At 43.0% G+C, this 24,615-nt stretch overlaps 1 protein-coding gene across 4 annotated transcripts in view; it reads left to right on the forward strand.

Moving 5' to 3' along the window:
• Positions 1–24,615, forward strand: part of LOC145347635 (palmdelphin-like) — a 123,792-nt gene that overhangs the window by 52,069 nt on the left and 47,108 nt on the right. For 3 of the 4 annotated variants that reach the window (XM_080195287.1, XM_080195286.1, XM_080195285.1), the window contains exons 2-4: positions 566–613; positions 17,505–17,585; positions 21,508–21,638. In XM_080195287.1, coding sequence (XP_080051413.1) covers positions 569–613; positions 17,505–17,585; positions 21,508–21,638 — 257 coding nt within the window. In that variant the 5' untranslated portion in view covers positions 566–568. The remainder of the gene's footprint in view (positions 1–565; positions 614–17,504; positions 17,586–21,507; positions 21,639–24,615) is intronic. The other variant, XM_080195288.1, reaches the window with a different exon arrangement.

Raw genomic sequence — 24,615 nt, forward strand, 5'->3', positions numbered from 1 at the left:
TTGGTATTGGCCCTGGCCTCAATCGGCCCCGAGCTCATATAGTAACATCAGCCAGTCAACAAGTGTATACTTCAGTCTCTTATTTCTCCATCCCCCCTCCCCCCACCACATCTTTGCTTTGTACATCTAAAATTAAAATTGTCCCCTTTCAATCTAAAATAACGATCATATCACAATGTGATTCCTAAGGTTCCGCATCAACTTTTTCTATCCAACATGTTAATGTAACACTAAAGTTCCTAATCTCCAGTTTATAGGAGCAGCGTTGGTCACGTTCACTCAGCACGACAGTAAGCTATCTTACCTCTTGAAACAATCCAACCAAAAGAATTCTGGACTAAGGGGAACATATGGTCTGTCACTCAAACGTGACAGTCAGGCCAGCACTGTGTGTCTGCACCTCTTCATCACATGAGTCAGGCTAGCACCATCATCTGCTGAGAGATGTCCTGACAAGTCAGGAATAATCTCCACCCCAGCTGTAGCACACGCCAGCAATCGCCTCTCCCTCTCCTTCTCATGCTGTTCATCCTTCCACTTCTCTTCTTTCTGCTTTGATTCTCAGGAGATGGAAGAGACTCGTTTGCTGAAAGAAAGGCTGCAAGCTATCACAGTAAGTTCTCTAAAGGAATCTTCTGTGTAATCTCGGGCTGTCGATTATGTGTGTTGTGTGTGTGTCTGTCTGTGTGTGTGTGTGTGTGTGTGTGTTGGTGCATGAAGGACATTTTCAGGTCAAAGTCTCCAAGGACTTTCAACCTTAGATAACTACTCCCGGCAGACAAGAGTCAAAGTCTGTCTTAGCAGTCCCGTAGTTTATACCCTCGGCAACCTCCTGATTTTCTTCCACAATCAAGGCTGACATGGTTGTATCTTTATTGTTTAAGTAAATAACCTTTGATGATGAAAATGGGAATCTGCAAAACAGCAGATTCTAGCAGAGGCACGTGTCGAGGCATTGATTTTAAAAGTATCAGTTTCTACATGAGGCCAGAATCTGCGCCAAGTACCATGACGCCAATGTGCTGGAGGGCAAGCTGTTTATTTTCTAGGTGAGAATGGGACATGAAGCCACACCATTGTAATTATAGCATAGCTTTCTGTGTAGTAGGCACTTTCACAATAATTTCATGTTAGAAGATTTGTTTATTGCAAAAGTTCCAAATGCATACAACATTAAAACAATGTTAAAAGTGTCAATCATCTTTTTAACATCATGGAAAGCAATGATTGAATAACATTGTTTAAAGCTTTCTTCCCCCAGTTTATAATGGGGCAGCACTGTGGTTAGCACTGCTGCTTCACAATGCCAGGGACTTGGTTCGATTCCCAGATCGGGTCACTGCCTGTGCGGAGTCTGCACATTTTCTCTATGTCTGTGTTGGTTTTCTCCAGGTATTCTGGTTTTCTCCCACAATCTGAAAGACATGCTGGTTAGGTGCATTGAACATGTTAAATTCTCCCTCAGTGTACCCGAACAGATGCTAGAATGTGGCGACGAGGGAACTTTCACAGTAACTACTCATCATAGGCAACTGGCTTGTCAACATCTGGAACTATTCCAAACAGATTGGGATGATTTTATGCCGATCTGAATAATATTCTACAGGTTTGACCATTGGAAATCACACTTGCTATATGTTGAAAATGACATCATTGAATGCATGCCATCATAACTTCTAATGACTACAGATGGTGCAGATTGCATGGTTGTGAACATTGCTTGAGTCTCTATGGAATACTGTATTAATGGCAGATGATTAGATCATGGGGTAAAAACCTAAATTAGAAATTGGCACGTCACAAAATTATCTAGTCACTAAGCCAGGAAAATTATACACCATAGCATTAGTATAGAAGTGTTGAGCAACTGGTCTTTTATAGAATCCTTTAAATCAATCCTTTTTTCCATTGTTTTATGCCAATCCCTCGAATGATTTTTTTTTAGATAATGTCATTCTCCTATTCATATTACATAGTACTTTCTTTTTCAATCTGTTGTACATATTTTCTTTTAAAGACGTTATTAACCTATTTTTATCTGCCTGGATATATTGGCCTGGATTTTCACATTGAGGTGGTTAAGGAGAGTTAGGAAGGTGCCTAACTCAACATGCCTGCTCTGGAGAAAGTGCCTGTGAAGGTGGGAATCTTCATTTCCAGAGGGCAGCCGACCTGGGAAAGAGGTCAGCGGCCAGCCAAATCTCCATTCATTGCGGCGGGATGGGAAAATCCTGCCGGCATGAACGGTGGTAAGATTCCAACCCTTGTGTTTATTGGCCTCATACTCACTTTACTCCATTCCTGTGGTTACATCAACTAGCTGATGGATTTATATCACTAGATTTTGTTTTAATCTCATGGTTTATTGAGATAAGCCTCAGCTCTTTGCAACTGCTCAACCACAGGATTGCAGCACCATCTGTTTCAGTGAGGTAGAACATATAGTTAACATTTATAATAAATGATCTTCTCAAGAAGAATCATACAGACTCAAAATGTTGACTCTATTTTTTCTCCACAGATGCTGCTGGACCTGCTGAGTTTTTCCAACATTTTCTGTTTTTGACAGTGTTAACATCTGTTCTTCTATTTATACCTTTTCACAGTAACTTCATTGCAATGTTAATGTAACTTGTGACACTAATAAATAAACCTTAATCCCTCTAATTTGGGTTATTCCTAGCTGTCAAATCTCAGTTCCCCCATATGCCATTAACATGAAGTTAGTTGATATCAGAGTGCCTCCCTGTGAGTACCAATTTTCTTACACAATTTTAGGAAAGATCTTCCAACATAGTCTAAGTGGGATAATAGAACATAGAACATAGAACATAGAACATTACAGCGCAGAACAGGCCCTTCGGCCCACGATGTTGCACCGACCAGTTACAAAAACAATGACCCACTAGCCTATACCAATCCCTTTTCGTCCATAAACCTATCCAGAGATCTCTTAAACTCCCCCAAACTAGACGCATTTACAACTGCAGCAGGCAGGGCATTCCAATCTCTCACCACCCGCTGGGTAAAGAACCTACCCCTGACATCCGTCCTGTAGCTACCCCCCCTTAATTTAAAGCCATGCCCCCTCGTGCTAGCTTTCTCCATCTGAGGAAAAAGGCTATCACTATCCACCCTATCTAAACCTCTAATCATCTTATATGTTTCAATAAGATCCCCTCTTAGCCGCCTTCTTTCCAACGAAAACAACCCTAAATCCCTCAGTCTCTCCTCATAGGACCTCCCCACCATACCAGGCAACATCCTAGTAAACCTCCTCTGCACCCTCTCCAACGCCTCCACATCCTTCTTGTAATGCGGGGACCAGAACTGCACACAGTACTCCAAGTGCGGCCGCACTAGAGTAGTGTACAGTTGCAACATGACGCTGCGACTCCTAAATTCAATCCCCCTACCAATAAACGCCAAGACACCGTACGCCTTCTTAACAACCTTATCTACTTGATTCCCAACTTTCAGGGATCTATGTACACATACACCTAGATCCCTCTGTTCATCCACACTATTCAAAGTCCTCCCGTTAGCCCTATACTCGACACATCTGTTGCTCCTACCAAAGTGAATTACCTCACACTTCTCCGCATTAAATTCCATCCGCCACCTCTCGGCCCAGCTCTACAACCTATCTAAGTCTCCCTGCAGACTATGACACCCTTCCTCACAATCTACCACACCTCCAACTTTGGTGTCATCAGCAAATTTACTAATCCACCCAACTATACCCTCATCCAGATCATTAATAAAAATTACAAACAACAGTGGCCCCAAAACAGATCCCTGAGGCACACCACTCGTAACTGAACTCCATGATGAATATTTACCATCAACCACCACCCTCTGTCTCCTATCTGATAGCCAATTCCTGATCCAACTTCCTAGATTACCCCCAATCCCATACATCTGCATTTTCTGCAGAAGCCTACCATGGTGAACCTTATCGAACGCCTTACTAAAATCCATATATACCACGTCAACTGCCTTGCCCCCATCCACCTCTTTGGTCACCTTCTCAAAAAACTCAATAAGGTTAGTAAGGCACGACCTACCCGCTACAAAACCATGCTGACTATTTCTAATCAATTCATTACACTCCAAATAACTATAAATCCTATCCCTAATAATTTTTTCTAAAACCTTGCCCACAACAGAAGTAAGACTCACCGGTCTATAATTCCCGGCAAAGTCTCTGTTCCCCTTCTTAAACAATGGGACAACATTCGCTATCCTCCAATCCTCCGGGACTACACCAGAGACCAATGACGACCTGAAGATCAGAGCCAGAGGCTCTGCAATCACCTCTCTAGCCTCCCAGAGAATCCTAGGGTAGATCCCATCCGGACCAGGGGACTTATCTATTTTCAGCCCCTCAAGAATTTCCAGCACATCCCCCTTATCAACCGTAATACTGTCTATTTTACACCCCTGCAACCCAATGTCCTCCTCAGCTATATTCATATAATGTCAGTCTGTACTCTAGTATCAAGCTTCAGCTTCAGATTTATAATTCTGGGCTTATTTCTCACTCTCTTCTTGATCTGAATAGTTGTGTGAATTTCTTTTCTCAGTCACTTCCCGCCATTTCATCATTCCGATATCTGTAACATCGATTTAAGGTGAATGGCAAAAGGACAAAACACGACATGAGGATAAGCTTTCCAATGCAGCAAGTCATTAAGGTCTGGAATGCACTAGCTGAGAATGTGATGGTGGCAGATTTAATCGTGGCTTTCAAACGGGAGTTGATATTTTTCCGAAGAGAAAACATTTGGAAGGCTAAGGGGGGAGGTGGGGGAGTGAGATTATCTGAGTTATTGGAGAGCTGACACAAGCAGTGGGCTGAATGGCTTTCAACTGTAACCATTCTATGTTTCCATTCCAACTCACGTTTACATAACCTGCCCTCATAATTTCAAACTAGAGGTGTGAAGGCAGGACTAGAGGGCACAGCCTCAAGATAAAGGGGGGGCAGTTTAGATCAGAGTTGAGGAGGAACTTCTTCACTCAAAGGGTGGTGAATCTCTGGAATTCTCTGCCCGTTGAAGTGGTGGAGGCTACCTCGCTAAATATATTTAAGTCACGGGTAGGTAGGTTTTTAATAGACAAGGGAATTAAGGGTTATGGAGAGAAAGCGGGAAAGTGGGACTGATCCACTTCAGATCAGCCATGATCTTATTGAATGGCGGGGCAGGCTCGAAGGGCTGGATGGCCTACTCCTGCTCCTATTTCTTATGTTCTTATGTTAAATTCAAACACTGATATTGTTCTGGTGAACCAATATTTTACCCTTCCAATATATAATTTTTTAGGCAGGAAAATGGGGATGAAAATCATATCAGCCATGATTGAATGGTGGAGCAGACTCGATGGGCTGAATGGTCTAATTGTGCTCCTATATCTTATGTCTATTGTGTCCTCAAACCCATCATCACCTGCCAGGGTATGGATGTCATGGTTTCTTTCTTATTTCATTTACCCTGTCATTCAGATTCTGATAACTTGTTTAGCCATGTTCTTTATTTATTCTGAGCATCATCCCCCAACAATTTGGCTTTCTGCACTCTCTGTAGTTTGACCCGTATGCTGAACTTTTCCTTCTGTCTCATGTGGTTGTCCACAGCACCTGGACATTTTCTCTCTGCCCAGTGTGCACTCTTTTATACTGTTTTGTGGTATCAACCTGGCTGCTTTTCCTTTAACTTAACGGAAAGCTAGCTGGTCGGCAATTAATGTCTTCAGCTGTCTACTTGCAGTTTGGCAATGTCTCCAGCCTGCAATATAAGGAGTTCTCCTGATCAATCAATTCTTTTCATACTTCTGGGTGTACAGAGGCCCAGGTGAACTAATCTAGCAGCCTTTCACCTATGTCCATGAATTGATATAGTCTGGTTACCTTTTCCGTTTGGGTTCTAAAATTTGTCAGCAGGCTCACCTGATTCCAGCTTCTAGCCTTGAAATTCAAATCTAGGCTCCTGCTGTCATCTTCACTCAGCTCCCTGCTAGTAAACAGATCTAACTTTTTGCCTCCTGCCCATAAAAGGATGTAGCTAGTCCTTGCCTCTTCAGTACTGCCTTTAAGAAAGCTATGGAAAATGAAGATGCAAGGTCTTTTAAACTTCTCAAATGCCCCTACGGCATTATCAGCCTTCCAATTCATCATGGGCTATAGCTGTGTGCTTATTGTCATTTTGTTTTCACATAATTCACTCATCTTTGCTCTCTCTCAGCCATTAATTCCAGTTGATTTTTTAATTTATTGAATATCAGTTCAGTTACAGAATCATAGAAATCATAGAAACTCTACAGCGTAGAAAGAAGCCATTTGACACATTGAGTCTGCACCAACCACAATCCCACCCAAGCCCTACCCCCATATCCCTACACATCTACCCACTAATCGCTCTGACCTATGCATCTCAGGACTCTAAGGGGCAATTTTTAACATGGTCAATCAATGTAGCCTGCACATCTTTGGACTGGGGGAGGAAACCAGAGCACCCAGAGGAAACCCACATAGACACAAGGAGAATGTGCAAACTCCACATGGACAGTGACCCAAGCCAAGAATCGAACCCAGATCCCTGGAGCTGTGAAGCAGCAGTGCTAACCACTGTGCTAACGAGCTGCCCATAATTGAAGGGTCAGTAACAGGGGGACATAGGTTCAAGGTGAGGGCAGGAGGTTTAGGGGGGATATGAGGAAAAACATTTTTACCCTGAGGGTGATGCTGGTCTGGAATGGGCTGCCTGGGAGGGTGGTAGAGGTGGGTTGCCTCATGTCCTTTAAAAAGTACTTGGATGATCACTTGGCACACCATAACATTCAAGGCTAGGAGCCAAATGCTTGTAGATAGGATTTGGTAGGAGTTTAGATGTTTTTCAGGTGTTGGCACAGAGCCGATTGTCAAAGGGCCTTTTCTGCACTGCACTGCACTGCACGAATGCTATGATTTGATGAAAATTCTGGGGATTTTACTCACAGATGCCCGCTGCCACCATGTTATGTCTTCTGGTTCCTGTTAGAAATAATCACACTTTAGACTCAAACTGCTGGAGCTTCATCAAGTGCATTCCTTTCAGTTCTCCATTTGGCTGGTGGACTGACACATTGCTACTAGCCATATGACTCCAATGCAGCTTCTCTTCTTGAACTCATCAGGACAAATGCAAGAATTCCAATTTTTAAAAACAATCAGAACAATTTTTACAACAGGGGAAATGACTGCTGATTGGTTGGCAGTTTGACTCTGATTGGCCAACGTGTTACCATGGAGAAAGCAACAGAAAACCACAGGCTTCCCAGACTCTAAGGTATTTCAAAAAGGTGCAAAAGTTGTTTGTAAAGAACAGATCTGTCCATATGAATATATATCACTCCTAACAAGTATAAATGAGCTACATTACGAACTTGATTGATTACCTTGAATTGGTTGTTAGTATTTAGAGTTATAGAGTCATAGAAGTTTCCAGCAAGGAAACAGGCCCTACAGCCCAACTTATCCATGCTGTCCATTTTTTTAAACCTCAAAGCTAATATGAATGAATGCACTCAGGATTGTTCTGTTTTTAAAGGTAAGAGTTTATTTATTAGGTCACAAGTAAGCTTACATTAACACTGCAATGAACTTACTATAAAAATCCCCTGGTCACACATTCTGGTGTCTGTTCAGGTACACAGAGGGAGAATTTAGCATTGCCAATACACCTAACCAGCACATCTTTTGGACTATGGGAGGAAACAGGAGCACCCGGAGTAAACCCGCACCGATGCAGGGGAGAAGGTATAGACTCCACACATATGGTGACCCAAGCCAGGAACTGAACCCAGGTCTCTGGCGTTGTGAGGCAGCAGTGCTAACCATTGTACCACCATACCGCCCTGTTTAGTAAGTGCTGCTCACTTGCAGAATCACATCTAACAATAGATGCCTTGTTTTAGTTTTGCAAGCTCAGGCTGGTTGAGTATGGTCTGTACTCTGCTTGAAATGAACAACTGACAGAATGAAATTAGGTGGGAAAATGTCCCATGCAGCAAACTTCTGAGATTAAAAACAAGCTTTCTATCATAGTTCTGGGTATGGAAGATGGTGTAATCATAATGTCATCATTATTAAACCTCCTACTATTGTATTCCCGAAAGAAGATGAGTGATTTTTAACAACAGGTCCCATTCCCTAATATTATGCAAGCTGAAACAGTTCAAAATGCTTTGCATAACATACTTGATGCAGAATTTCCTGTTTTAATTTGTAATTAACAATTCTAAACTAAGACAAATGTCACATTTCTGGAATGTTCCAACATCAATTGCTGACTCTTTAATTATTATTTCCTTTGGCACCTGATGATGAAGAGCTGAAAGTACGTGTAATTAATTAACTTCAGTTCAATTAACCTCCACATAGCCAACCCTGGTGTAATTAATCTCCATGTGATTAACCTGTAGTTTCTCCAGTACATTAGACAATGTACTGATCACATTATCATGTACAGCGGTTTAGATATTCTCCTTTCTCCAATCAGTTAACCCCACAGAATTCTGGCTCCATTCACATAAAGTAGAACATCATGGGCTTTAATTCAATTGGGGTGATTTCCCAATTACCTGACAGCTACTGGCTAAACGGATACTTAAAAAGGAACACCCTTTTGACATTGTACAGTTACCTTGGTTCATGTTCACTCAGGGGCGAAATCATCCCCCTTTCCCCTACCACGGCAGGAGGGGTGCCTTAATTTGGTGTGAATGAGAAAATTAGTTTCCCACCAGTGCAAAGTTCATTCAGCACTTCATTCTCACAACTTTTGAGGCAGGATCAAGGCAGGTTAGGTTTCCCGCTGAGCTAAGTCGGAAATCACATTTACATTCATTTGCATCTTGTTGAAAGGCCAACTTGTCGGAATCACTTTCCCGCTCCAAATTAAGTGCCCCACCAGTGGATAATTAGCATTGTTGGTTTTACAACTGTATATAAGTGCCAAGCGCCTGGCAAGCTTCCCTTCATCCATGAATTGGAGGTCAATGGATGCTGCTTTCACCTTCCATTAACACTGTAACTGCTAAATATCAGGTGTCTGGAGCACAAGCTATGCCAAGGCTTGGCACAGGCAGGCATAAGAAGCTGGGAGGGGTGAGAGAAAGGGTACTCCAAGAAAATATGGCTAATCGTGAAGTTCGACAGCCACAGAGTGCATCTGTGGAGAAATACAATGCAGCACATTTTGCCACAAGGTCCTTAATTGTGCAAACTTTTGGCCTCCTGAAGATACATTTCCAGTGCTTGGATTGGTCACAAAGACTGACCCACATCATCATTGTTTGTTATGCTTTGCACAACCTTGCGCTGTAAGTCAGGGGTTGGGGATGGGGGGGTGGTGATGTGTTGCCTGAGGGAGACTTCATCACCTTGGGCGAGGAGGGCTTTGAAGGGATGACTCTGAAAAGGGTGAGGGTTCACGTGACCCACTTGAAGATGCCATTGCAGGGTAACAACATGACAGATGTGCCCATGGCAACCTTATAGCTACAAAATTCCAGAAGTAATAAGGCAAAGACTAATTTTTGCAAGAAGTTTTCTTCAGCTTTAGATGCAAGAGACTCAAAAACACCTTTATTCTTAGCATCCAGAAACTCAGCTAATGTTCTGGGGACGCACTTTCAATTCATGCCATGGCTGATGGTGGAATTTGAATCTAAAAAATCTGAAATTAAGAGTCTACTGAGGACTATGAAATCATTGTTGATTGTTGGAAAAACCTATCCGGTTCATTAATGACCTTTAGGGAAGAAAGTCTGCCATCCATACCTGGTTTGGCCTCCATGTGACTCCAGAGCCAGAGGATTGTGGTTGACTCTCAACTGCCCTTGAGAAACTAGGGATGGGCAATAAATGCTGGCCAGTCAGCGATGCCCTTGTCACATGAATGAATAAAAAAAAGTAGCATTAACCAACCCAAGGAGTTATCCTTGAAAAGCTTATAGCCTTTGCAGCATGTACCCACTGAAAATCTAATCAGCATTCCCTTAGCGCACATTGCTAAGCAACTCCGTATAGTACAATCCTATCAATCATTGCATCACCAAATCAATGAGAATGGCAGCTTTCAAGCTGCTGAGAAGCCAATTCACACATGGATGCACTCATGCCAGTAAGGCACCAGCTTAGTAAGGTGTAAGATGACTTTGGGAGGCATCCTGTAATGGCCTGAGGCCTTAACAGCCCCAGCCTGCTGAGAGTCCCCTGTTCCAAGGCATCCATCTAGGCCTGACCTATGGGAACTAATGGTGTCACTGACAGAGGGGAGTTGCAGTGGCAGAACACTCTTGGAGTGGATGCTCAAGGGCTGCCTTGTTGGTGTTTCTTCTCCTCCCTGCAGGTGCCTGATCCTTGACAAGTCACTCAAAGTCATTGTCTACAAGTTGTCAATGTATATGGGATGTGTCCTCACTGGCTAGTTGGCAAAGGCCAATCTTGCCTTCCGCCTGGGAACAATGCCTAACCTCAGGAATAATAACTAAAAACAGAAAATGCTGGACAAACACAGCAGGTTTGGCAGCATCTGTGGAGAGAGAAACAATTAAGGTTTCAAGTCCATGTGACCCTTCTATCTTATTTTAGCAGCCAGCTCTGAGGCCTGTCCCTTGAATGATGAGAGAGCCTACAACTCTGGGGTCCCCCCACTGACTTTGGCTCTCTGCCTTTTGTTATAGGAGGTTTTGTCTTGCATAAAGGCAGATGGATTGATTGTGAGTGTTATGGAATGGAAGAGCAGTTTCGAAGCATGCTGTGAGCAAAGAACAAAGAACAACCCAGCATGGGAAACAGGCCCTTCGGCCCAACGAGCCCGCGCCATCATCTTACAAAGCATTTTCCTACACCTACATTGCCCCGTGTATATGCAAATGGTACCCCTTTGTAACCAGATTCAGGGGAGAATAGTATAGGGTCAATTGGTACACCAATCAGCCTAAGAGCACATCTTTGGGGTGTGGGAGGAAACCGGAGCGCCTGGAGGAAACCCACGCAACTACAGGGAGAATGCACAAACTCCCACAGGCGCTGGCCCAAATCCATGTATCTGCACAGCTAGCAGTGATAGTCACTGAGCTGTGGTGGTGCCCATCTGCTGGTCCAGGTTTAAGCATATACCACGACGCGAAGTACTAGGCCACTCTCGAAACATCCAAGAGCAGCCCACGCACGACCCACCGTGTGCATGCCCCTCGTTTGACAACAAGGTGGACCGACACACCTGCTGATTAAAAGAGACAAAACATTAACATGTAGTATTACATTTCCAGTATCGTCCCGAGGCTCTGACCCTTTTTAAAACCGTCTCCTATAACCCTCCATCCCTGTTTCATTCATGTGCCTATCTAAGTAAACCTTAAACAAGTCCAGCATGCCTGCCTCCACCACCTTACTTGGTAGTGCATTCCATACCCCCACAACCCTCTGTGTGGAAAACCTCCCTCTAGTATCCAAATTATACTTCTCCCCCCCTCACCCTTAGTTCGTGACCTCTCGTGATATTTGTGCCTGCTGACCCCTCCCCAGTTAGGGATTAAGGTGCAGTTTGTGCAGGAAATGAAATAATGAGCTTACAGTGGCTGACAGACATTCAGTGTCAATGTCCCTGAAGGTAGTGTGACATCCCTGTTGACTCTAACCTTAGACTGCTTGTTGCCTTCAAGAGTGTGTGAGTTTGGAGTGAGTAGATGTTACACTTACTGTGGTGGAACAGAGCAGATCAATCTTCCTTCTGTTACACTGCAGGAAGGTCCAATTTTGTTTGCCATGAGCACTGATTTCCCCAACAACCTCCTCCTGGGCCTGCTTGGTCAGACAGGAAGACCTCCTGCTTCCATTCCTCATAAAGAGGAGCTCTGAGCTTTCCTAAGCATGGAACAGGGGTTGTTAGGGGAGTTCAGGCTAGCCCAAACTTTCATTGCCAATCTCAGAGGATGCTTCAGATCCTCCTGGCTCCACAAAAAAAAATCATTTTTACATTAGTCCTCCATTTTTTACCTGCTAGGCTTTACTGAGCGGATTATCTGCAAACGATATTCTGCCCAGTGGACCATTCAAGGGAAGATGGTGGTAAAGCCATTGGACTAATAGTCCAGAGGCATGGCTAACGGGGACATAGGTTCAAATCCCACCATGGCAGCTGGTTGAATTTGAATTCAATTAATAAATCTAGAATTGTGAAGTTAGTCTCAGTGAAGGTAACCAGAAAACTATCATTGATTGCCTTAAGAGCCCATTAGATTCTGATTTTACAGAAGGAAATCTACCATCATTACCCACTCTGGCTTTGATGCGACTCCGCACCCACAGCAATGTGGCTGGCTCTTAATTGTCCTTAAGTGGATTAACAAACCACTTGGTGCAAGGGCAATTAGAATGGGCAACAAATACTGGTCTTTTGGCAGCGACACATGCATCTCATGGACGAGTGAACAAAAACAAACTTTGGGATCCCATGTGTAATATAGGAGCAAAATATTACAGGTACTGGAAATATTCAGGCCAGAATTTTACCTTCTTGCTACCCCAGAGTCGGGGTAGGTGAGGCTTGCAAAACAGAAATCTCCTTTAGCCTCGGGCAGGATTTTATGATCTCACCTGAGTGAAGTCATAAAATCCCGCCCTCACTCTCCATGGGGATAGAGAAACGTTATAGGATTCTGATCTACATGTACTGATTTAATAACTATGGAAGAGTAATAGGTGTACTACTGTTGGATCTTAACTCACCTTTTGCCCAGTTTCGCGGGGCAGATGTAGTTAAAATGCTCCCTTGTTGTCCCAGCTTTCTCTAACATGAATAATTTCCCTGTTTTATGTGGGTTCAGAATTGGAACAGAATTTTTTTCACACTTGAGAACTCAGGAAAAAGTTTAAAATTTTAGATCTATTTAGTATGTGTCACAAGTAGGCTTACATTAACACTGCAATGAAGTTACTGTGATAATCCCCTGTGAAAAGTCGCCACACTCTGACACCCATTCGAGTACACTGAGCGAGAACTTAGCAAGGCCAATGTAACAGCACGCCTTTCGGACTGCGGAAGGAAATTGGAGCACCTGGAAGAAACTCACATAAGACACCTGGAGAATGTTCAGACTCCGCACTGACAGTGACCCAAGCCAGGAATTGAACCCAGGACCCTGGCTCTGTGACCAAACAGTGCTAGCCACTGTGCCACCATGCTGCAAGTTATTTGCATTATTTAACCGGTTCTTCAATTCACTGCAGCCACAGTTCTACCTCTGAATCCTTGCAGTTCTTGTTGTCAGTGAGTACGAACACGTTTTTCAGTAGGCCTTACAAAAGTTGTCACTGGGATTAAATCCAGCAGTTCGCCTCTGTGGTCCCCAATGTTGGCTGTAACCATCAGGTTATGGTTGAATAATATTCTTCTTATGTTTAATGCACACAGTTTCCACTGGTTCAAAAATCTGGCCTGACGTTAATTTTTTATTGATTTCCAGTTTTTGAAACTTCTTTATTATGCTCCTTCCCAGGTGCTGTGATGCTGCTTAGTTAAGGTCAGAACTTCAACAGAAGTGATACCACAGTCAACCTCACTATGTTAGCTGCATTTACCATTGGGTGACATTGAAAGGATCAAGGACAGATAGGGATAGGGAGATAAGAATTAGGAATGGGAAGACAACTTGATCTAACAATTCAACACTTCTCCATGGGTCAAAGCTACCTGCCTGTCTTTTACGACGCACCTCAGTCCCTTCTCATCAAAAGTGCATTCGTACAATCCCCACAGTGTAAAACAAGGCCACTCGGCCCATCAAGTCCACCATGACTCTCCGACAGACGATCTTACCCAGGCCCACACCAGGCCCTAGTCCCACAATCCAATGCACTGACGCCATTAATTCCCCCCTTAACCTACGCATCTTGGGACAATAAGGGACAATTTAGCACGGCCAATCCACCTAACCTGCACATCTTTGGAGTGTGGCAGGGAACCCACGCAGATATGGGGAGAAGTGCAAACTCCACACAGTCACCCCAGGCTGGAATTGAATCCCGGCACCTAGCGTTGTGAGGCAGCAGTGCTGACCACTATGCCGCAACCAATTGAGTTGAAGCTTTGGCCCATGTGTGCGCTTGTGTCTCATATTCCACAACTTCAATACTGCCATATTTCCCTGCTGGAACCTATACTCTGAAGAGCTGATTTTATGCATGTGGCTATCCATGGGGAGTTTTACCCGCTGAAAATACATCCCTGTAGTTTCATAAGAAAATGTGATTGTGTCATTTTTTTTATTCATTCGTGAGGCTTGAGCTTCACTGGCTGACCAGCATTTATTGCCAAACCTTATTTGCCCTTGAAACTGAATGGCTTGCTCAACCATTTCAGAGGGCAGTTGAGAGTCAACCACATTGCTGGGTCTCTGGAGTCGCATGTAGGCCAAACCAAATAAAAACAGCAGATTTCCTTCCTTAAAGGATATTAGTGAGCTAGATTGATTTTTCTGACAATTGCTTCATGGTCATCAGTAGATTCTTCATTCCAAACAGTTTTTATTGAATTCAAATTCCACCAGCTGGAATTGAACCCAGGTGTCCAGCGCATTAGCTGAGTTTTCAATTAACAGTCAAGCAATAATACCATTAGGCCATTGGCCATTTAACTTAACTTTTCTTCCCTCGCTGTTTGACCCCTGGATAATTGATCCACATCAATGTGTAATTTCTGTTCAGTGGGCAAAGTTTCCCATCTGCTCTGACTGTGGTAAAGTCATGAATAGACACAGCTGAATTCTTCAACCATACTTCCATTTTGTCACCTCTTATCCAAACTTTCTACAACTTAAGTTTCTGTAACCTGAAATGATCTTTGCTGCCATTCTATTGAACAATGGAATGCACGGTAGGGCCACTTGCGCACCAATAGTGCACCATCTTTTTGGGAATTTAAATTGACTACTTTTAGTACAAGTTGGATGTCTAGTATAATCTGAAGAATACAGTGCACTGAGTATTTATCGAAAAACTTGGATACAATGCTGTGGATTTCAACACTGGAACAAATATAAAGCCTATTTCAATGACTAAAAAATAAATAAAAATGGTTAAAGATGATAAAATCTTCTTGCTCAAAATCCTTTTCAGTCATGACAAAGATAGCTCTTCCCATTAAATAAATATCTGTTAAATGAATAAAATTAACTAAGTGAATTGCAAAAATCTGGATTTATTTCTTGAAGTGTTGTACTAAAGCTGATTAATGTCATTTACCAATCAAGATGTGCTTTTATCCAGGTGTGATCATAAAATCCTTAAAGTGCAGAGGAGGCCATTCAGCCTGTCGAGTCTGCCCTGACTATCCAACAGAGGATCTTACCCAGGCCCACTCCAGGCCCTATTCCCATAATTCCACATACTGACTCCATTAATCTCCCCTAACCTACACATCTTGGGACGATAACGGGCAATTTAACATAGCCAATCCATTTAATCTCCAGGTCTTTCGGACTGTGGGAGGAAACTGGAGCATCCAGAGAAAAACCCGGGAAAAGGAGCAAAATCCAGATAGTCACCCAAGGTTAGGACAGAACCTGGGTCCATGATGCTGTGAGGCAGCAATGCTAACGACTATGCCACAGTGCCACCTTACTAATCGATTCAGTATTAAGTTTTACACTTTATCAGGTGTTTTTCAACCTTATCAACTGTATTTTTGGCAATCAGTAGGACAAATGCTTTTATTATTCCATGTGAGAATGTCCTCATCTGGTGGTGTTATTGAGTGTACTCAATACCTGGCTGTATTATAATATGTGATTAATTGGTCCATTCTGAAGATAGATTGTGCTGTTCTGTAATACATATATCGCAGTGAAGCAAAAACCTTTTAGACAATCCATAACAAAGGTGTGATCATTTTTACAACACTGTAAAATTGCAACCCATTTTGTGCCCATTGTTAGTTTCTTGCCAAACTGATACAGCAAGTAAAAGGACAGAACAATTGAGTGAAATCAATTATTTGACAAAATTATTTTTTATTTAATCATTTCACACAGTATTTCAAAAGGTTAAGTGTTGGAAAATACTGCAAACAATGAGAAATTACTGAACTGATGACAGTTTCTGCTTGTTCCAAAAGTGTTAGTCATACAGAAAAAGCTGCAGATACTCAGTCAGCCTGCCAGCATCTGTGGAGAAAGAGAGAGAGAGAGAGTCAGAGGTTGGAACTTTACCAGCACTCCTGCCCCAATTATAGGGGTGGGTGAGGCTTGGAGAACGGCATTCTCCGTTAGCCTGGGGCAGGATCGTACGAAACTCAGGCAGACATCCTGGTAATATTCTGCCCAGAGTTAACATTTTAGGTCTGTTTCATTAAAACTTAAAAATGCTATACCTTGTTAATGATGTTTAACTGAGGTCTAACTGGTATTTTTAAACTGTGCAGTAAGTCATAAATACTGCTGAAGAACCTATCTGGCCCTTGAAACTAATTTTATGTATATATTTTTAATCCCTACAATGCAGAAGGAGACCATTTGGCCCATTGAAACTGCACTGACCATAATCCCACATAGTTAGACTGCTAGACCCCTGATACTAAAGCACAATTTAACATGGCCAATCAACCAAACCCACACATCTTTTGGCTTGTGGGAGGAAACCAGAGCACACCTAAGCAGACACAGGAGAACATGCAAACTCCACATACACAGTTACCCAAGGACTGGAATTGAACCCGGGTCCCTGGTGCTGTGAGGCAGCAGTGCTAACCACTGTGCCACCGTGCTGCCCTAATCATTAGTTATGTCAGCTTTTTCTAAAATGATAAGTTCATTTCTAAAAATTTTTTTTGTTTGACATTTCGGTTTCTAATGTGTATCTCCCAATCTTTGCTTCCTTTAAAATTCATTTCTTTAAAAATGGAAAATAATCAAAGCCTTTTTTGTGCTCTGGCAAAGGGTCATCCAGACTCGAAACCTTGGCTCTATTACCTCTCCATAGATGCTGTCAGACTTGCTGAGACATTCCAGCATGTTCTGTTCATGCTTCAGATTCCAGCAGCTGCAGTACTTTGCCTTTATTTTCTAGTTTGCTGTCTCTGAGAATACTTCAAAGTGTTTGGCCATTTACCCTGCTTGATGTGATCACTGTTGCTACCTACCTGACTTGGCGCCTGATTCAGGTTAACATCAGTAAATATGAACTCCATGATACAGAGATCATGGCTGGAATTTTACCACCTCGCCTGGCCCAGAATCAGGGGTGGGTGAGGGTCACAGAACGGTATTCTCTTTTGGCCTGGGATGGGATCTTACGAGATTCGGATGGACAAGGCAGTAAAATCCCGGCACATTTGTTCCTTTTGGATAGTATTGTTGCTATCAGTGGCCAGTGCCATCACTTTGCTGTTGATCACAGAACGATGTTGTACCTAATGTTATTGAGAAACAAAACCTGATTTTCTACTCTAATCTTACAGGACAAAAGGAAAATACAAGAGAAAATTACCAGACAAAGGTTTGAAGTGGATGAGGAGAAACTGAAGCTTAAACACTTAAAGGTATAGTACCATTGAGCCTATTACGCCCAATCCCCATCATTTCCTAGTTTTCTATTCATCATCTCCCTGGCAACTGCCTGAAGCTGAACCAGATGTTATGTGATCTTGATTTCATACTTGATTCCAGTGAGTTCCAATTACATCACTAAGACCAGCAGTGTACCCGAACAGGCGCTGGAGCGTGATAACAAGGGGATTTTCACAGTAACTTCATTGTTAATGTGAGCCTGCTTGTGACAGTAATAAATAACCTTAAGCTCAATTTCCATAATCACAGCAATACGGTTGTGGCTCTTAAATACCCTCTGACCGATTACGGAAGGGGAGTAATCGCGGGCCTGGCCAGCAAAGCCCACCTCCCATAAATGAATTTTTTAAAAAAACATTGGCAACTCTGTCCTTGCTTGGGCTCACCTGCTAAAATCTTCGTGCTTGCCTTTGTTGGCTTTAGTCTTAATTATTCCACTGCTTTGCTGGCTGACCTATCATGTTCTATCCTTTGCAGACATGACGTCATCCAAACGTTTGCCTCTGTTATTATTTGCACCAAGTCCCCTTCACCCATTATCTTTGTGCTTGCTGATCTACATTGCCTCCTACTCAAGCAACACCTCCACGTTAAAGTTCTCATCCTTATTTTCAAATCCTTCCCTATGTCTGTAACCCTTTGTATTCACAGAGTCCATAGAATCCCTATAGTGCAGATGGAGGTCATTCAGCCCATCCAGATGCACTGACAATTCCACCCAGGCCCTGTCCTCCATAACCTCACATACTTACCCTACTAATCCCCTGACACTAAGGTGCAATTTAGCTTAGCCAATCAACCTAACCTGCACATCTTTGGACTGTGAGAGGAAACAGGAGAACCTAGAGGAAACCCACGCAGACACAGGGAGAATGTGCAAACTCACACAGATAGTTACCTGAGGCTGGAATTAAATCCGGTTCCTGCTGCTGTGAGGCAGCAGTGCTAATCATTGTGCCACCCTGCCACCTTACTGTCCTCCAAAATATTTGCATTTGTCTGATTCTGGCCTTGACTAATCCTGATTTTACTCACTTCACCTTTGGTAGCCGTGCCGTCAGCTGCCTGAGCCCCCAGTGCTGGAATTCCCTTTCTAAGTATCTTCACCTCACCTTCCTCCTTTAAGGCACTGATAAAATTGCTCTCTTTGACCATCTGCCCTCATATCTCCCTCTGTGGCACAGTGCCAGGCCAAGTTTTGTGTTATAATATTCCTGTGAATCTTACTGCGTTGAAACTGCTATACAGAAGCAAGTTGTTGCTGCTTCTGTTGTTCTGTTGGGTATGACTCACAAAAAGGATAAATGTGTGAAGTTCTAATTACATGTTTTCACTCAAAGAAGCATTGTGAATAAGAGCCTTCACAATAGAATTGCATAAGATAAATTCGCTTTTAACTCATTTTGCAGAGATTGTGGTAGCAAATTGCCTACTAACGCTATTGTCATTGTACCTGATTTATGATTGAATTAGTTAAACCTCTCTTGCAAAGTTAATTTCAAAATAATATAATGTCTATACTGTTTTCAGATATAACGTGTTGGTGCACTACTGTGCTGTGCTACAGACTGCACAGCATTATCTGAATCTATGTATTAAATGTAAAATTTGTCTGAAACAAATTATACTTCTCAGGTCCAAAGGGGTGGATGTCAAGGGTTGGAGTGGCACAGTAGCACAGTGGTTAGCACTGCTGCTTCACAGCTCCAGGGACCTGTGTTTGATTCCTGGCTTCGGTCACTGTCTGTGTGGAGTTTGCACATTCTCCTTGCGTCTACATGGGTTTCCTCCTGATGCTCCAGTTTCCTCCCACGGTCCAAGGATGTGCGGGTTAGGTTGATTGGCCTAATTGCCCCGTAGTGTCCTGAGATGCGCAGGTTAGAGGGATTAGCGGATAAATATGTAGGGATATGGGGGCAGAGCCAGGATGGGATCGTGGTCGGTGCAGACTCAATGGGCCAAATGGTCTCTTTCTGCACTGTCGGGTTTCCCTGATCTATGAAAAGTCATTGAGTGCCTACAGTGCAGAAGGAGGCCATTCAACGCATTGAGTCTGCACTGACAACAATCTCACCTACATCCTATCCCTGTAACCCAACATATTTACCCCACTAATCCTCTAATCTACGCATCCCGGAACACTAAGGGTTTCAAACTCTAAACCTTAGCTTGGCCAATGCACCTAACCTGCACACCTTTGGGCTGGGAGGAAACCAGAGCACCTGGAGGAAACCCATGCAGACAACATGCAAAGATCACACAGATGGTGACCCAAGCTGGGAATCGAATCCAGGTCCCTGGAGCTATGAGGCAGCAGTGCTCGCCTCATGCCTCCCACAATAATAATCTCAGAGAGAAATCAGACAACTGAACAGAAATATATTTTTCACAGTTTAGTGGCCGGAATAAAAAGATACTTGTGATGATTGAATAAAATTTCCATCATAAATATTCCACACTTTCTAACGAGGTCAGTTCCTCTGTAACTGGAATGGCAAACTGCCTTTGTGTTTTTAAAAGTCTGCCGATTGTCAAAGACATTCACTGGCACCAGAGGAGTTTGAATTTCGACTCTGCCGCTCTCATTCCCTGGACAAAATGTGCCAACTCCCAACAAACAGTATTCGGTTCTGAGACCAGCGAGATCTGGATGACTTTTTGAAGTAGGATACAATCCATTCCCCTTGCATTGGGCGAACCATCCAACAGAATATAATGTGTGGTTAAAGATGAAGCACAGAATTGGTTAACTTGTGAACCTACTTGTAAAGCATCTACTTTTTATAGCCTGCAGAAAGTCTGCACAATGGACTGGATTTTCTTGCTGGTGGGTGGGCGAAACACAAGTTGGGGCCCAAATCCTTTCCAAGCTCTCTCAGGCTGGGATTTTCAGAGGGGTGATTAGAGACATGGAGACAGGTTGTCTTTCCAAGTAAGAGTTATGAGCAGACCCTTGAAGCTGGGAGAGGATGGGGAAGGGCAGTGTGTAGTGGGGGGGGGCTACTAATCAGATACTTTCCAGATGGAAAGAAAGGTAAGAAGGTAAGAGAGTGATCCTAAAAAGAACAGGAATGTGCCCTCTCTCCAACTTTTACAAATCTTTATTTTAGAAAGGGATTCAGCAGCCAGGATGCCAGTGCGGTAGGCGTAGGGAAATCTCTCTACACCCAGGTAGGCAGGCAGGCACCTGGGGCTGCCTGGAATATGGGCAATCCCAGGCTTTGTCATCTGGTGTTAACATCCAGGCACCTAAACTCCCATCCCCATCAGTACATTCCATCTGTAGTGTCTCAACAATGGGGGTAATCTTTGCTTTGGCTATCTGTGCAAAAAAGTGGTGCAGAGACCATAAAACCATAAGACATAGGAGCAGAATTAGGCCACTCTGCCAATCGAGTCTGCTCCACCATTCAATCATGGCTGATTTTAGAGAAGATTGCCCAGCCTATATTGAAATTGAGAAATTTCTGTAAGTGGAAAATCCACTGTTGATTCATTGCCCAGGTGGCAAAATTGAAAACTACCTTAACCCCAAGCAAAAAAGAGCACCCTCTAGTGTACTAATGAGGTTTTCTAATTCCATACTTCAACCATTAATATCAATTAGGTCTGTACAACTGTGTCATTAACTTATGCAACAATAGAGGAGGTCAAATTGACTAAAACCTAGCATCTTTGCAGCGATGGACAGGGTTTGAACCCAATACTCTGAGGTGGACTGAAATCCGGTGGTTTAAAGTTCTCTCACTCTCTTGACTAACAGCCAAGAAGAGAGATTTTAGTCATTAAACTCAAGCTCAGGATGAGACGGGAAGTTGATAAACATTGGCAGAATGAAAAACGATGTGTACTGTTGGTGGAAAACAATTCCTGATGTTGTGTTGTTCTAAACAGTCAAAGAGTTTGCGAGAAAGATGGCTCCTGGAGGGAGTAGCCAACATCTACCCTCAAGAACAAGAGGCCATGAGAAAGCAACACCAGGAAGACCAGCTTCAATCCAAGAACCTGGAACAAAATATTCTCAGGTAAACCTCTGGATTAACAGATTTATGTTGTAGCTTTGTTACTAAAACAGAAAAATCATTTCAGCACTTTATCAATTATCTCCAGTAAAGTTGAACATTCTAAGTGAAGCCATTATCGTAGAATCATAGAATGATTTAGTGCAGAAGAGGCCCTTCTGCCCATCGAGTCTGGTCTAGCATGCAATAGTTTATTTATTTGTGTTACAAGTGGGCTTACATTAACACGGCAATGAAGTAACTATGAAAATCCCCTAGTCACCTCAATCCGGTACACTGAGGGAGAATTTAACATGGCCAATGCACCTAACCAGCACGTCTTTCAGACTCTGGGAGGAGACCGGAGCACCTGGAGGAAGACACAGGAAGAATGTGCAGACTCCGCACAGAGACCCAAGTCAGGAATCGAGCCCAGGCCCCTGGCACTGTGAGGTAGCAATGCTAACCACTGTGCCACCATGCTACCTAACAAACACCTGACCTCCCATCTAAGCATTTAGATAGTTACATGGAACAGAGGGATATGGGCCAAATGCAGGTAATCAGGATTAGCTTGGGAGGTTTAAAAAAAGGGTGGCATGGACAAGTTGGGCCGAAGGGCCTGTTTCTGTTCTGTAAACCTCTATGACTCTGTGACTCTAACCCCATTTATCAGCACTTGGCCCATATCTTTGAATGTTACGATGTGAGAGGTCCTCTTCCAGGTACTTTTTAAAGGTTGTGAGGTAACCTGCCTCTCCTGCTCTCCCCAGGCAGCACATTCCAGACCATGACCACTGGGTAAAAAATGTTTTTCCTCACATCTCCCCCAAACCTCCTGTCCCTCGCCTTGAAACCTTAGGCCCTGGTGACTGACCCTTCAAATAAAGGGAACACCTGCTCCTGATCCATTCTGCCCATGTCCCACATAATCTTGTACACTTCAATCAGATCACCCCTCTCTGCTCCAGGAAAACAATGAAGCCTATCCAACCTCTCTTCATAACTTGAATAATCAAGAGAGAATAGCAGACAATTTGGACTGAGTAAGCTGCCAGGAAGCTTGAAGGATGAGTTGCATCATTGGTGTTACATCTCATTTTCCTCCATTGACATCAATGGGAAATTATATTGGTTAGATGTACCCGACCTAATCTTGTGGGTTTCTCACCCAGTAAATTAAAGTTTTCCCCATGTACATGAAGTGTATATTATGGTCAGTCAATTGGCTACATTTTGCTGCTGTAATTTCCTTTATGTAATACATAGATTCTACAAATAGCCTTGGGGCCAATAAAATGCATGTATATCTTCTTCCTGTGGAGTCCTGGTAGATATCCCTGCCCCCTATGAACTGGCACCAGTCACCAGAACGTGGCCTCTGTGAGAAGGCAAATATCCAAAATGTAGCCTTAGTGATTATGGGTGTTGTTAAATCTACAATTATTATAGCAAGTACATTTATAGTTGTTAACTGTATTTAAAGTGTTTTTTAAGTCTGTAAGTGGAATGGTGTTTATTTGGAACTGAAACAGTGAGAAGTTAGAATTAAAGTTGTTTTAATTTTCATTTTTTAAATATTGTCCCACTGTTAATAGTTAAGTTGTTTCATTTGTTAGAGTTATAGTTAAACTGTGTTATTAAAGAAAGTTTGTTTTCCTATAAAGATATCCCTAATTTGGCAGCATCATTGGATCCCTGTGGACCCAGTTTGCTATTCAGCAATCTTTTACATTAGTTGTTCAGCTTGAATATCAGGGCCAAGATATTTGGCTATGCCAAAGTGGGACACATACATAGAGAGATCCCATTGCTGCCCTTGCACTGAGTTGCATTTTCCAATCATGACCCCAGAGATGATCACTAGCGCTGAAGAGCAGTGTGATCATTTGAGAGAATTCAGTGGGCCTGAGGAGGTTGGAAATTGGGGAATGAATCTGGATTGATTATTACAAACTGGAGCCAGCATGCAGCGGCCAACCTGGAGATTTAAGGTGGATTTGGGTGGAACTTGCCCGCAACTTTTGAATTTCCGCATCCAACTGCATTTGTACTTGCTGTCAGTTTTAGAGACTTCTTGCTAGCAAACCTTGCCAGCTTCACTGTTATCATGACCACGTAATCCCCGTCGTGATCTGTTCAAGCAACTGCCGTTTGGCATCTTCCACTTGCATCATCTCTCCCAGCCGGTAGACACAGCGTGCAATCTGAGCCTCACAATGACTGGTAAATTCCAGTCTCTTGCGTTGTTTCATTACTCCGAGCGTGTTGAAAGGAAGCAGGGATTATTCGGGCACAGCTGTTGCAGTCAATTGTTTAAATTCTTTTACAATTCAGTTATAGAAAGCTGAAAGGAAAGTCACTTGTGCTCACACTATTACCGCCGCATTCAGTCATAATGTCGCTATCAGTGTAGAATGACACTGTTAGGTTCGTAAGCATTATCAAAGCTCTGTTAGAATTCTGTGAATTGAAATAAAATTGAATGAAACCTCTTGGACCAATAGGGTTTGATGCAGTACAACGTTTGGGCATTCGAGGGATAAAATTAGCCCCTGCCTGATAAGAGAACATATTTGCAGATTGAAGCTTGACCCATTGACAAAATGTGTCATATATAAGACGCAAGCTTCAACCTATTAGATTTCTGTAGGAATTAAAGTTACTTATATCCTTTTCCCTTGTGATGTTTTTAAGAACAGGCCTTGTCAAGTGCAAAATGATTAATGTGGAAAATATGTCAAATATGATTTCTATATTTAAACTGCCGCTCCGGCTTATGGCAGTGCACAAGCAACTTCGGTGACTTCCTGGAGACTGCAGAATAATATAGTCCCATTCAAAGGTCCATTACACTTACACATTCATAATCGGTGCACAAAGCCCAGTGCTGAATTTGAGAGGAATGTGTGCATGTTCTAACTAGTACCGCCATTATACACACCAGCCTGGACTTAAGCTCGTGAAGTGGGTAAATCAAGCTAAGTTCACTACACCTTCC

This window comes from Carcharhinus amblyrhynchos, chromosome 9, assembly GCF_965287045.1.
Source record: "Carcharhinus amblyrhynchos chromosome 9, sCarAmb.v2.hapA, whole genome shotgun sequence".
Classification (NCBI taxonomy): domain Eukaryota; kingdom Metazoa; phylum Chordata; class Chondrichthyes; order Carcharhiniformes; family Carcharhinidae; genus Carcharhinus; species Carcharhinus amblyrhynchos.